General features: G+C 43.6%; 1 protein-coding gene across 3 annotated transcripts in view; it reads left to right on the top strand.

Moving 5' to 3' along the window:
• Nucleotides 1-6,127, top strand: part of MALT1 (MALT1 paracaspase) — a 48,651-nt gene extending 42,524 nt beyond the window's left edge. For all 3 annotated transcript variants that reach the window (XM_083354798.1, XM_083354797.1, XM_083354799.1), the window contains 3 exons: nt 335-492; nt 817-942; nt 2,665-6,127. In XM_083354798.1, coding sequence (XP_083210924.1) covers nt 335-492; nt 817-942; nt 2,665-3,117 — 737 coding nt within the window. In that variant the 3' untranslated portion in view covers nt 3,118-6,127. The remainder of the gene's footprint in view (nt 1-334; nt 493-816; nt 943-2,664) is intronic.
• The last annotated feature ends 6,917 nt before the right edge of the window (nt 6,128-13,044 follow it).

The following is a 13,044-nucleotide window of genomic DNA, read 5'->3' as shown; positions in this document are numbered from 1 at the left end:
GCTCAGGAATTCCGGGAGTTAAAATCCACAGGTTGCAAAGGGGCCATTGTTGCTCACCTCTGTAACAGGTTGTTTTAGGGTGCTATTAGTAAGAAAACAAGGGGAGGAAGGAGGAAACAGTGGATTACAAGGCAAGGCAGAAAAATATATGATAGCATCTTCCAGTGGTTGGAAACCACTTCCCTATATCTGAAACTGCGGAACTACTACCATAAACTTCTGCAATTCGGGGAAGATCATGACTAATAGGCATGAGGAACAATGCTATTTGCAGGACTGTTTTTAAAGAGAAACAGGTATGGATCACCGCCTTCAAATATGTGCTTGTTTTCAGAGCTTTCTGAAAGTATGTGCCTTCAGTTTCAATGCGGGGTTCGGATCCAGCTTGGTTTTGCTGCAGAATTCTCCAATGTCATGATCATCTACACAAGAATTGTAACGAAGCCGCCTGAAATTACTGTTTGCAACGCTTATGTCACCGATTTTCCCTTTGTAAGTTAGTCTCAGAAGATGGCACGTTTATTGTTGGGAAGACGATATGTACAAAACAGAAATATCTTGCTTTAAACATGAAACACATTTGGCATGATAATAAAGCAGGAGTCCCAAAACTTGGCAACTTTAAGACTTGCGGACTTCAACTCCCAGAATTCCCCAGCCAGCATGGCTGGCTGGGGAATTCTGGAAGTTGAAGTCTGCAAGTCTTAAAGTTGCCAAGTTTGGAGACTCCTGATATAAAGGATGAGAATGAAGGAGAGGGGGTTGCAAAACCTAACCACCTCATCATTTTCATTTTAATGCTTTCAATTTCTACAGGAATTGGATGTGGATCCGAAAGAGGCCAATAAAGGAACTCCTGAGGAAACCGGCAGTTATTTACTTTTAAAAGATTTGCCCAAACACTGCCTCTACACAAGAATAAGTTCACTACAGAAGCTAAAGGTAATTACTTGCAGGCAAATTTGGTTTGCTTTCTTATATTTCTACATCCCCTGAGTGGCAGCAACGCCGTTCAATTATTGTTTAGACCAGGGGTCTTCAAACATGGCCCTTTTATGACTTGTGGACTTCAACTCCCAAAATTCCTCAGCCAGCTTGTCTGGCTGAGAAATTCTGGGAGTTGAAGTCCACAAGTCATAAAAGGGCCAAGTTTGAAGACCCCTGTTCTAGACCTACTAAGGTTATCCTTTGCTTGCAGCTTTAGAAGCAAAGTATGTATGTTGAAGGAGTGGCAGGGTAGCCTAGAGGTGAAGACGCTCGCCTCCCACTTGGAAGGTTGAGAGTTCAATCCTAGGCAGTGAAGATCAGGGTGCAAGGAGAAAATATCTGCTCTGAACTCTACATAGGCATCAGGAAGAACATCCGGTCGGTAAATTCTCAGCTCCATTCAGTCGCGCCCCCCCCCACCCCCAAATCCACACCACTAAAAGAGTCTACAACATCATAAAAAGAAGAAGAAATGTGTATTGAAGGCTACCAAATGGCGAATGTTTCACCTTTCATTCATTGGATGTGGGTCAGTGGTCTCTGGAATAGTAAAGCAAACTGTATGGAGAAGTTGCTAGAAAAAGAAATAGTACCGAAGAATACGGGCTTCTGTAACAAGTCTTAAATATGCATAGGGCCAAGAAATGATTTGGGAATGAAGTATAATTTGAGATATACTGTAGGTAGTCCTCAACATAGAACCATTTGTTTAGCAGCATTCCAAGTTACAATGGCACTTTATTTATGATGGTCTTTGCACGGAAATTGCAGTCACATGATCATGACTCAGGCACTTGACATGTATTCACTATAGTTGTGGTGTCCTGGTCACCTTTTGCAACCTTCCCAACCAGCTTCCAGCCAAGTCATTGGAGAAAGCTGGTTTTGCTTAACAGGTGTGGAAAAGAAGTCATAAAAATCAGGTGTGGTCATGTAATGACTCACTTAATGACCTCATTGGCTAGTGATAGAAGTTCTGGTTGTGATGGTGGTCATAAGTCGAGGACTCCCTGTACTATTTTGAATGAGGAAATTGCCCATTGAAATTGCAGTGTGACTTAGCAAAAAAAATGTAATTTGATTTGCAAATCACTCTAATGGCTGGTGATCCAGTACAACTTTCTGTATATAAGATGAGACAACTGGAGTTTATTCTGGAGAATACTGATCTACCATGAGTTACACTGGATAGGGAAAAATATATTTATTTCTTGATTTAATTTTCCATGGAATGTCTCCCTCTCAAAGCAAATTATTTCTGTGAAATTCATTTGTTTGTCTGGTTGTATACGTTCTCTAGTGGAGAGCAAGCCAGCATAAGACCATCATATCTATTTCTAATGTCTAGTGCAGGGTTTTCCCAATCTGGCAACTTTAAGACTTGTGGACTTCAACTCCCAGAATTCTTTAGTCAACATGGCTGGCTGAGGAAATCTGGGAGTAGAAGTCCACAAGTCTTAAAAGTTGCCAGGTTTGGAAACCCCTGTGCTAGATATGGTGATGCCACAACATTGGAAATAGATGGCCAGCATCATTTTTTTTCTTTTTAAGGTATCCATTTGGGAATTTCATGATAGAAATATAGAGATGTTTGATGACAATCATTATATTCTGAATTACACTGAATGCCTGCTGCAAAAAGCTATCAATATTAATATATCTCCCTTTAAATCATAGGAAGATTTAACATTCACTGTTTGTCTGCATTATGAATACATGGGACTTGAGGACGCTGTGGATGAAAGAAAGGTGGTTAACATCGGCAAGCCGCTGGTTGCTAAATTGCGCATTCACCAAGGATTTGGCAAGTGCAGCTGCTTCCAGAGCTGTTGTTTGCCTCATAACACTTCCTCCACCCAGCCACTGGCCACGCAAGCAGCTGGATTCTGCCCATCTCACCTTAATCAGCCGCATTCTTACACAGGCTTTGTCCAATCAAGTCCTTCTCTTATAGAAAGGCTGAGGCAGCCACCAAGATGCCACTGCTTGATGGTTCCAGATAGATTAATGGGATGGCAGTCAAAATGGTCACACTCATCCGATTCAGACCTGAGCAATATTCCTGTGGAGACCACAGACGAACTCGAATCTGATTTCTCCGGAAGTTTAAAACTATCTCATGAGCCTTAAACAAGTTTTTGTGTAGGTTGGCGTAGCATTTTCAATGGCACCGCCCTGGAATGAAATTCTAAGGCCTGGTGACCTCTTTGTCTGGATCCATACATTGGGCTTACAGTATTGGCTGAGGGCGAAAGAGATTTAAAAATGTTTTCAGACAACCGGAAATTCAGGTTGGAACGTTCCCAGGTATTAGCCCTTGTGAGGGAAAAGATGAAAAAGAATTTAGTGACAGCAGACTAGATTCCTGCGGGAAATGACTCCCTAATAACCCAGCACGTTGATTGTCAGAACAAGCACAAGTCTTTTAAGATACAGAATTTTTAACGTGCTGACTGACATCAGACATCTACTTCACCAGGCAGTGAGGAGAGGGGGAGTAGCAAATAGGCAGAAAATCAGGCGATCCCGATGGGCAGAGCAGGCATGCGTGTAAGCAACGTTTTGAGAGGAAGAAGCAAACTGGCCTATTATGGAGTCTGAAAAGAAGCCATCACAGAATGATCTTACAATCCAAAGAAGCGGATATTAAAGGAAGTTAAGGGCTACCAAGCACCAACTTGCTTTGCTTTCAGTTACTGCTGAGGCAGGCAGAGTGCGCGGGCCAGTTAAACGGTGGCGGCAGTTGAGTAAGAAAGTTGGCATGCTAAGATCTGCCCCCACCCTCCATATCCTTCTGCAAGAGCCTGAAGACCTGGCTCTGCTGGCTGGCCTGGAGTCCAAATGGAGGAGTTCCACTCTGGAAATGGCTGCTGGATTCCCTCCCTCCTTGTTCTCTGCTATCTACTTGTCCATCTTTCTTTTTTGGTAACCTTATGCTTATACAGGTAGTTCTCGACTTAACGACCACAAGTTTCTGGTTGCTAAGTGAGACAGTTGCTAATTGAATTTTGCCCCATTTTGCAACCTTTCTTTCCACAGTTGCTAAGTGAATCATTACAGTTAGTAAGTTAGTAGCAGTTGTTAAGCGAATCTGGCTTCCCCATTGACTTTGCCGGTCAGAAGGTTACCAGAGGTGATCATGTGACCCTGGGACACTGCGACCGTCATAAATAAGAGTTACCAAGCATCTGAATTTTGATCATGTGACCATGGGGATGCTGCAGTGTTTGTGCGAAAAACATCAGAAGTCACTTTTTTCAGTGCCGTTGTAACTTTGAACAGTAACAAAGAACTGCTTGTAGTCGCCTGTAGTCTACTGTATTTCTCGCGGTGTTCTCTTTCACTGTTTATTTTATTCTTCCAATATCTTAACTTTTGTTATGTTCACACTCTTCATTTCATCTTTTTTATTGTTGTAAGCCGCCTAGAGTGGCCCCACAGTGAGGTAGGCGGCATATAAATTTAACAAATAAATAAATACATAGGCTAGTGATCCAATGAGATAGGCTAACTGCCACTTGCAGAAAGAAAGAAAAAAAAAGCAATGTGCATCAGACTTGTCCTTTTTTTTAAAAAAAAATATGTACTATCAAGTCAGTGTCAACTCTTACTGGATTTATATCCCTCATTTCATTCAGAAATTAAGGTAACATACAGACCATTCCTTCCTCCCATTTTCCTGCAACAGCCCTGTGAGGTGGGCTGGACTGATAGTCCCACATCCCTGAGTGAGCTTCCGTGGCTGAACCCTGGCCTTTATGCTGACAGACAATATGGCTTAACCCTTATACCACACTGGCTGTGCCCGCCCCCACCCCCAAAATGATATAATCATGTGAACACCAACTCTTTCATTTCCTGGGGTGTATCCATTGTGCTAAGTCATTGTTTATTTTAAACATAGTCTGTTCGATCAAGCCACGATGGCCATTAGGGTTTATAATCATGGCTTCAATCAGAATAGAGCTGGAAGGGACCTTGGAGGTCTTCTAGTCCAGCCCCCTACTCAACCTTCTGCTGCTTACGAAACCCATTTTGAGCTTGTGTAGTTAGGATTACCCCAAGGGTGCTTTTTCAAAAGGCAACTGGACTACTATTGTTTTTCTTTGAAGACATTTCACTTCTCATTCAAGAAGCTTCTTCAGTTCTGAGTTCTGAAAAGGTGCATCTCAGTTCTGAAATGTGCTTTTTCAAAAGGCAAATCCAGTTGCCTTTTGAAAAAGCAATCTTTGGGACAACCATGACCTGGATGACTGAGAATCTCCATAGACATGTAGCTATGATTGTGTATGTCAAGTAGGTGCCGCCACTCAGTGATAACATAGTCGGATTTTCTCCGTGATGCACCCATCACTGCTGTAACTTAGACCTTCTTCCTTCCTTTCTTTCCTTGCACCTTTCCCACAATAAGAGAGCTAGATCTTTGCCTACTGTGGCTGAAGTATGGTTAATTTGAGTCTGGTCATCTGTGCCTCTGGCGAGGATTCTGGGTTGGTTGGTTTTGATAATTAATACATGTGTTTGTTTTCTTGGCTGGCCACAGTATTTTGAAGAGTCTTCTCCAGATTTTGCTCTTCCAGTACCCCAAACAACCAAAATATTCTGGGTTTTGTTTCTGCTGGACCCTGTCTGTCCCCAAATTGTTCATCGGAAATTCCAGAACATGATAGAATCTCCCTTGTTCAGGACAAAGCATACGTTCCAGGTGGTGCTTATTCTTAATTCTATTTCAAGTACCAGGTCAGCTTTAGTTATTTAAGCAATTTCATCCATATCCTTTTTATAGTATTTACCGATAATTATCGGCCTATTCTCAAAAGAGGTTTCGAAATATCCCATTAAGAAATTAATTCTTGTTCAGTCTTCATTTTTTTTTGCATTTGTTATTTTTCTTAACATTGTTAATTTAAGGTATTCCCAAAGATCCAAATATAATAATTTATCAGAATTCCTTGACTTGAGTTTTTATTTATTCATGCACACATGCAGGGCACTTTATTCTTTCCAAGACAACAGAATGTTGCAAAGAAATTCTGTAGAGGATTTTGAGATTCTTTCTCTGTACCCTTCTGTATTTTTATCTGTTCGAAAACAGATTGGAATTGAGATGAAATTTTGTGTGGCAGGACAAACTAGCAAAATGAAGATCAAGATAAAAAAATTACTTGGATCTGGCTGCCAGTTGCAGAACAGAATCTTGAGGTGGGCGGGGGGGGGAGGAATACTCTTTTGCATCTTAATGGGAGAAGCAGATGGGGAGCAGTTTGAAATGTTGCCAAGATCCAGAATGGAGCAAATACGCATGGAGAGAATCACAAACGCAACGCTAGGAGAGAGCAGAAACAAACGGAGGCAATACATGCATCTACAATGGTAATATGTTCAAATGTATATGTATCTGCTGCACAAATAAAGCACACTGAGTAGACTCTCACCCACGCACAGATGCTTAGGCAACACATGCAGATATGCTGATTAGCCCAATCAGAGAGTGTACACCAACACTCACTGATAGAATTCATTACTTCACTACATAGAAAAAAATAACAGGCACTTCCTATAGCCACCAAGAGAGGTTGGGAAGCATGCTTTCCCTATGTTGTTTGGGGAAGGTAACTTGGCACTGATAGTATCAATGGAGATGCATAACAAAGATTATAAGGTACGTCCAGATCAGTATTAGGTCATTTTGCCTGCTTTGGCCAACTAGGTACCTGCAGGTTCCCCCGCACATGCGTGCTAGTCGTTTCCAACTCTAGGGGCCGGTGCTCATCTCCGTTTCAAAGCCAGAGAGCCAGCGCTTGTCCGAGGACGTCTCCGTGGTCATGTGGCCGGCATGACTAGACGCCAAAGGCGCACGGACCACTGTTACCTTCCCACCGTAGTGGTCCCTATTTTTCTACTTGCATTTTTACGTGCTTTCGAACTGCTAGGTTGGCAGAAGCTGGGACGAGTAACAGGCGCTCACTCTGCTACGCGGCACTCGGGATTCGACCCGCCAAACTGCCGACCTTCTGATCGACAAGCTCAGCGTCCTAACCCACTGAGCCACCGCGTCCCTGGTACCTGCATAGGTTAACTGATTAGAGACTATTTTGATGACCAAACTTTTGTACATATACTCAATTCTCTGTCAGTAGCTCCTTTTAATAACCACAAGAAGTAAATAAGTATACCCTACTCTAGCCATCTAAGTAAGTTTTGCATGTGGTCAACTTCCAAATCTCTCCACTCTTGACCATTTAACCATTTGTTATTCCTGTTAAAAGTGGAATGCTGGGAACAGACGGGAGAGCATGGATCATTAAGGGCTCTCCCAGCCAACTCCAGTTAATTCAGTGCCCTCCTTATTTAAGCTACAGCAGCATCTGGAGTAACCTATTTGCTTGGCCCTGGCTGTGGTTAAGCTCATGAGCCACCCAACAATGACCAAGTCTAAGCTTGAAGACCTCTTTGAGATCACTTCTTCTCAAACTTCTGTTGCATTACAGTTACCAACATTGCTAATTGGTATGTTTTCTGTGCTTCTTGGTTATTATGGGGATTGTAGTACTACTTAAAGGTAAAGGGGATGCGGTGGCTCAGTGGGTTAGGACGCTGAGCTTGTCGATCGGAAGGTCGGCAGTTTGGCGGGTCGAATCCCGAGTGCCGCATAACAGAGTGAGCGCCTGTTACTCGTCCCAGCTTCTGCCAACCTAGCAGTTCGAAAGCACGTAAAAATGCAAGTAGAAAAATAGGGACCACTACGGTGGGAAGGTAACAGCGTTCCGTGCGCCTTTGGTGTCTAGTCATGCCGGCCACATGACCACGGAGACGTCCTCGGACAAGCGCTGGCTCTTCGGCTTTGAAACGGAGATGAGCACCGGCCCCTAGAGTCGGAAACGACTAGCACGCATGTGCGGGGGAACCTTTACCTTTACCTTTTTAGTACTACTTAGTGCTTTTTTTGGACATAGAATGCATGGAATGGCGTTACGGCATCTTTTTTTTAATGGATGAACCCGTTCCTTCTAAGTGGCCAGCGTGAGTGAGTTATCAGCATTCACTCTCATGCTTCCCCCCCCTTCCTGCCACGCAGGACTCACCTGGAAAAGATCTGTCTCCTCTCTGCCACGGTTCCTGCTGCCACTCCAATCTGAGGCCTAGAAAAGATCTCTTCTGCCCTGATCTATGGCCGCGGAATGATTTTGCACCCGCCCCCCCCCCAGCAGCCCGATCTGGGCTCCAGAGGCCTTTTCCAAGCCTCCGGAGTCCTGATCCATGGTCATGGAATGATTTTGCAGGAGCCTGAATAGGGCGGCTGGGGGCCTCAAAATCATTCCGCGGCCATACACCTGAGTTCCGAAGATCTATTCCAGGCCTCCAGAGCCCTGATTGGGCCGCTGGAAGGCTGCAAAATGGCTCCGCAGCCATGGATCCGGGCTCCAGAGGCTTAGAAAAGGCCTCCGGAGCCCAGATCGGGCCACAGGGAGGCCCCATAAAATCGCTCCACGGCCATGGATCCGGGTTCCTGAGGTCTTTTCCAGGCCTCTGGAGCCTGGATTGGGCCGCGGAGGGCTGTGTATGCATCCCCTGGCCTCAGATCAGAGCAGCAGCAGGAACCGTGGCAGAGAGGAGACAGACCTTTTCCAGGTGAGTGATCTGCGCCTCGGAAGCTCCCTAAAGCGGTTTCTTCTCCATGCCATAAAGGGCTTTTGACTGGAGTCGGAGCTTTGTGTGAGTTCTGGCACCTTAAAAAAAAAGCACTGGTACTACTATACTGGAAGTTATCCATTTGGGAACATCTTCCAATCATTTATTACTGCTCCATTATTTAGTCTGCATAATTCCTTGATCCTTGAAATATAATCCTGTTTTATAAAATCTTTGTGAAGCTCTGTGTGGAGTTGTAATGAGTAGAAAAATTCTGCAAAATGTATAACAAAGCTCAGCTTTAGTCCACAAGGCCATCTGCTGATCATGATGTGCTTGATCAGGGTAATGTTCTTTGGTGCAATATTTGGTGTCACAGAGGAGCTAATTGGATGCCTTCAGAAACTCACAGCCATAGACAGACCAAAACATTGATGGTTGTTTATCTGAAACAGAGATTGTGGCAGAACAACTGAATTGCCAATATCTGGCATTCTGCATATGAATTTGGCATATACATTTGCATACAACTGCCACCAACCTCTTGTATTTATTTAATAGATTTATGTACCTAGTCATCTCACGTATGCAATGAGTGGCACAGGAAACTAAAATAACAAAAAACAAACAAAGCCATTAAAAAGTACAGTTAAAACAGTTAAATTATAATAAAACAAAAACATAGGAGAGTGCATTTCAAAACCCACAGACAGGATGTCTGTTTTGCAGCCTCCATACTCCATGAGAACCATGGGCCCAATGACAAAATTAGGTCCTCAGGGCCTTCAAGGAGGACAGGGGAGTTGGGGCTAATCTCCCTTTGGAGGGATGATGTTCCAAAGAGCAGGCAACAAGCAGAAAAGGGACTTCTTAGTCCTCCTAGACCAGATATGTCAAACTTGTGATGTCACATGACGTCGCGCAATGTATCGGAGCCTTTTTGCCATTGCCGGCAATGGGTTGAGCGCGGCTTCCGGATGATGCGTCCAGCCGGCAGGCCGGCAGTTTGACACCCCTGAAAGGACCTCCTCCTGCTGGGCCTCATGGGATATAATGGGAAGTAGATGTAACTGAGGAGAAGCCTGGCCCCAAATAAGGCTTTAGCGGTCATGTTGTTAGCTGTGAAGTTGTGTCCGACCCATTGCAGCCCCATGGACAACGTTCCTCCAGGCCTTCCTGTCCTCTACCATCTTCTGGAGTCCATTTAAGCTCACGCCCACTGCTTCAGTGACTTCATCCAGCCACCTCATTCTCTGTCGTCCCCTTCTTCTATTGCCCTCAATCTTTCCCAGCATTAGGCTCTTCTCCAGTGAGTCCTTCCTTCCAAGAATTAATCCTAGAACCAGACTGGCAACGAATGCAGCTTGCTGAGCAGAGGTATAATATTCAGTTGAAGGGCCACACATAACTGTCCAGGCCACCACATTTTGCATCAGCTGAAGCTTCCAGATACTTGTCAATGGCAACCCCGTGTAGCGTGCATCACAGTAGTCCATTTGAGAGGTGACCTAGACAGGAGTGACTGAGAATAGAGCTTCCCAATCCAGGGACAGGCACCACTGGTACACAATACAAAGTTGCACAAAGCCACGACTACCATCTGCTCCTTCTGCAGGAGTTGTAAACCCAGAAGGATTCCCAGATTGTACACAGTGTCTTTACAGGGCAATGCCACCCCATCAAGCACTAAAGATGGTATATTCCTAGCTCCAGAAACCTGCCCAGACCCTAAGCCACTCAGTCTTGCCAGGACTGAGCCAAAGTCTGCACAGCTGATGGTAATAAGAGCTGCCAACTATCACAGAGGACAACAAGTTGAGAACACTTGTGGCACAGTATCACACAAAAATAGGGAACCTGTCCTTCCAGCATAAAGTTCATAAGCATTGTCATGGCATCAGCTGAATCTATTTCCAATATGTGATTCCTACATTTCCGTTTTCTACGTTCAATTCTAAATCAGAGGTATCCAATCTTGGCAACTTTATATTTTGTGGACTTTGACTCCCGGAATTCTGGGAGTTGAAATCCACAATTCTTGAAGTTTCCAAGGTTGGATACCCATGATTAATATGCTTCAGTTTCATGCTTAATAGATTAACAGCCTCTATTTTTTATTATCTTGTGGGAGTAAATTGTTGTTGCTTTTGAAGTCTGGACATATTTTGATTAATTGATCATGTGCCATTAAGTCAGTGTCAACTCTTGGTGACCGCATCAAAAATTCTACTTAAGAATGAATTAATATATGAATATTATTTTATGGAGCTCACATCAGACAAACATAGAAAGTGACATTGTATTTGTTTTTTTACACGGCATTGACTCCCCTTCTCATGAAATTCAATTTTTCATTCTGTATTAACACTGCAAAAAAGGCTTGGGTGCTTTAAACATTTCTTTAGAAAGATAAGAGAATTTCAAATAGATGTTAAATATTATCATCTCTCTTCCCCTCGGTTCTAAAATTAAAAATGTAAATCTGGATATCACAAGGACCAAGTTGTATATATCTAATCTGCAGAAGAATATACCAGTATTTGAACTGATCTCGCTATAGGTAGATTCACTTAATTATTTCACATTATACCCTTCCTTTCTACCCATAGGTAAAGGTAAAGGTTCCCCCGCACATGCGTGCTAGTCATTTCCAACTCTAGGGGGCGCTGCTCATCTCCATTTCAAAGCCGAAGAACCAGCGCTTGTCCGAGGACATCTCCTTGGTCATGTGGCCAGCATGACTAGACGCCAAAGGCGCACGGAACGCTGTTACCTTCCCACCGTAGTGGTCCCTATTTTTCTACTTGCATTTTTACGTGCTTTCGAACTGCTAGGTTGGCAGAAGCTGGGACGAGCAACAGGTGCTCACTCTGTTACGTGGCACTCGGGATTCGACCCCCCAAACTGCCGACCTTCTGATCGACAAGCTCGGCATCCCAACCCACTGAGCCACCGTATAGGGAACTCAAAACAGCTAATATTAAAACAGAAAAGAAATGACTGTATTGTGAGGAAGAGGGAGAAGGTTTCAAGATCTTAAAACGGTCTGCTGGATGCTTCAGCAATTTTCTTGATATTCCCATCAGAGTAAAAGCTTAGTAAGTGCTGGAGATCATCAAATAACGTTCTTGCCGGCAAGGAGGTCAGTCAGGGTCATTTGTGATTTTGAAGTAAAACCCAGGCAGAACATTTCCCCTGCAGCTTTTTTTTTTTTACTGGTTCTCAGTCTGATGAAGGGCATGTGTTTTTCAACTTCCTTGCAAAAGAGAAAAGCATTTACCGTAAGTGAAATTCCCCTTGGGGTTGGCATAGGAGCATCCTTTCCCTTTTTTAGTTACAAGATGATGGATATGAATAAAGGCAGGGCTTTTTTTCTCATAGAACGCTCAGAACGGAGTTCCGGCACCTTTTTTGGATGGAACCTTGTAGGGTAGGCAAGGCGGGTTGTATGACATGTGTGAGTTCTGGCACCTTTTTCTTTTACAAAAAAAGCACTGAATAAAGGTAATCCTCGACTTACAGTCATAATTTTATTTTATTTTTTAATTTTTTTAAAATTCCATTTATATCCCGCCCTTCTCCGAAGACTCAGGGCGGCTTACAAGCTTAGCAGCAGCCTTCATTCTATGTATATGCCTGCTTATTATGGCTTTCACACACACCCCAAGCGGCATTATTACAAAGTCAGCTTAATTGCCCCCAACAATCTGTGTCCTCATTTTACCTACCTCGGAAGGATGGAAGGCTGAGTCAACCTTGAGCCTGGTGGGATGCGAACCTGCACTAATTGCAGGCAGCTGGTGTTACTTAAGGAGGCATTAGCCTCCTTAATTACAGTTGTAAGGCGTAATAGTCATTAAGCGGGTCACCACGTGACCGCACCCAATTTTAGGACTTTTTTTTTCTACAGCTGATGGTCGTAAAGCAAACACCATGGTTGTTAAGCAAATGCTGCAGTTGTTAAGCAAACGCATTGTTTTGCTATGGGGCTTTTTTGTTTTTTTGCCAGAAGTAAGAAGCAAATGCCGAGTTTCAACAAAAACACTGTAAATCAGTCCTCTGACTGTAGGGCACTGCAAACAGTCATAAATGTGACTGCAGGAGGTGAGGCACAGTCATTGAAATTTCAAATCCAGGTTGTAAGTTCTTTTTTCAGGGTCTATCATGACTTCAAATGGTATCCTGTCTTTTCTCTGTATCATTCTCCATCCTCTCTGGCTTTCCATGGTTCCGTGATTAAATCTCAAGGAAACTGGAAACTCCAGAAGAAATGTGTCCCAATGGATACTTTTTGCAATGAAGTTCTTCCCAACCTTAAGGAATCCTGCCTTTTGGAATGTGGTACTTTTTCCCTCTCACTGGGACTCAACTTCAAAGGCCTATGTTAGAATATTAAATTTAGTCACTGGAACAGTAAAGTGTACA

This window comes from Vipera ursinii, assembly GCF_947247035.1.
Source record: "Vipera ursinii genome assembly, chromosome: 2".
NCBI lineage: Eukaryota > Metazoa > Chordata > Lepidosauria > Squamata > Viperidae > Vipera > Vipera ursinii.
Note: the sequence above shows the minus strand (reverse complement) of the source record. Positions and strands in the feature narration are given on the sequence as shown.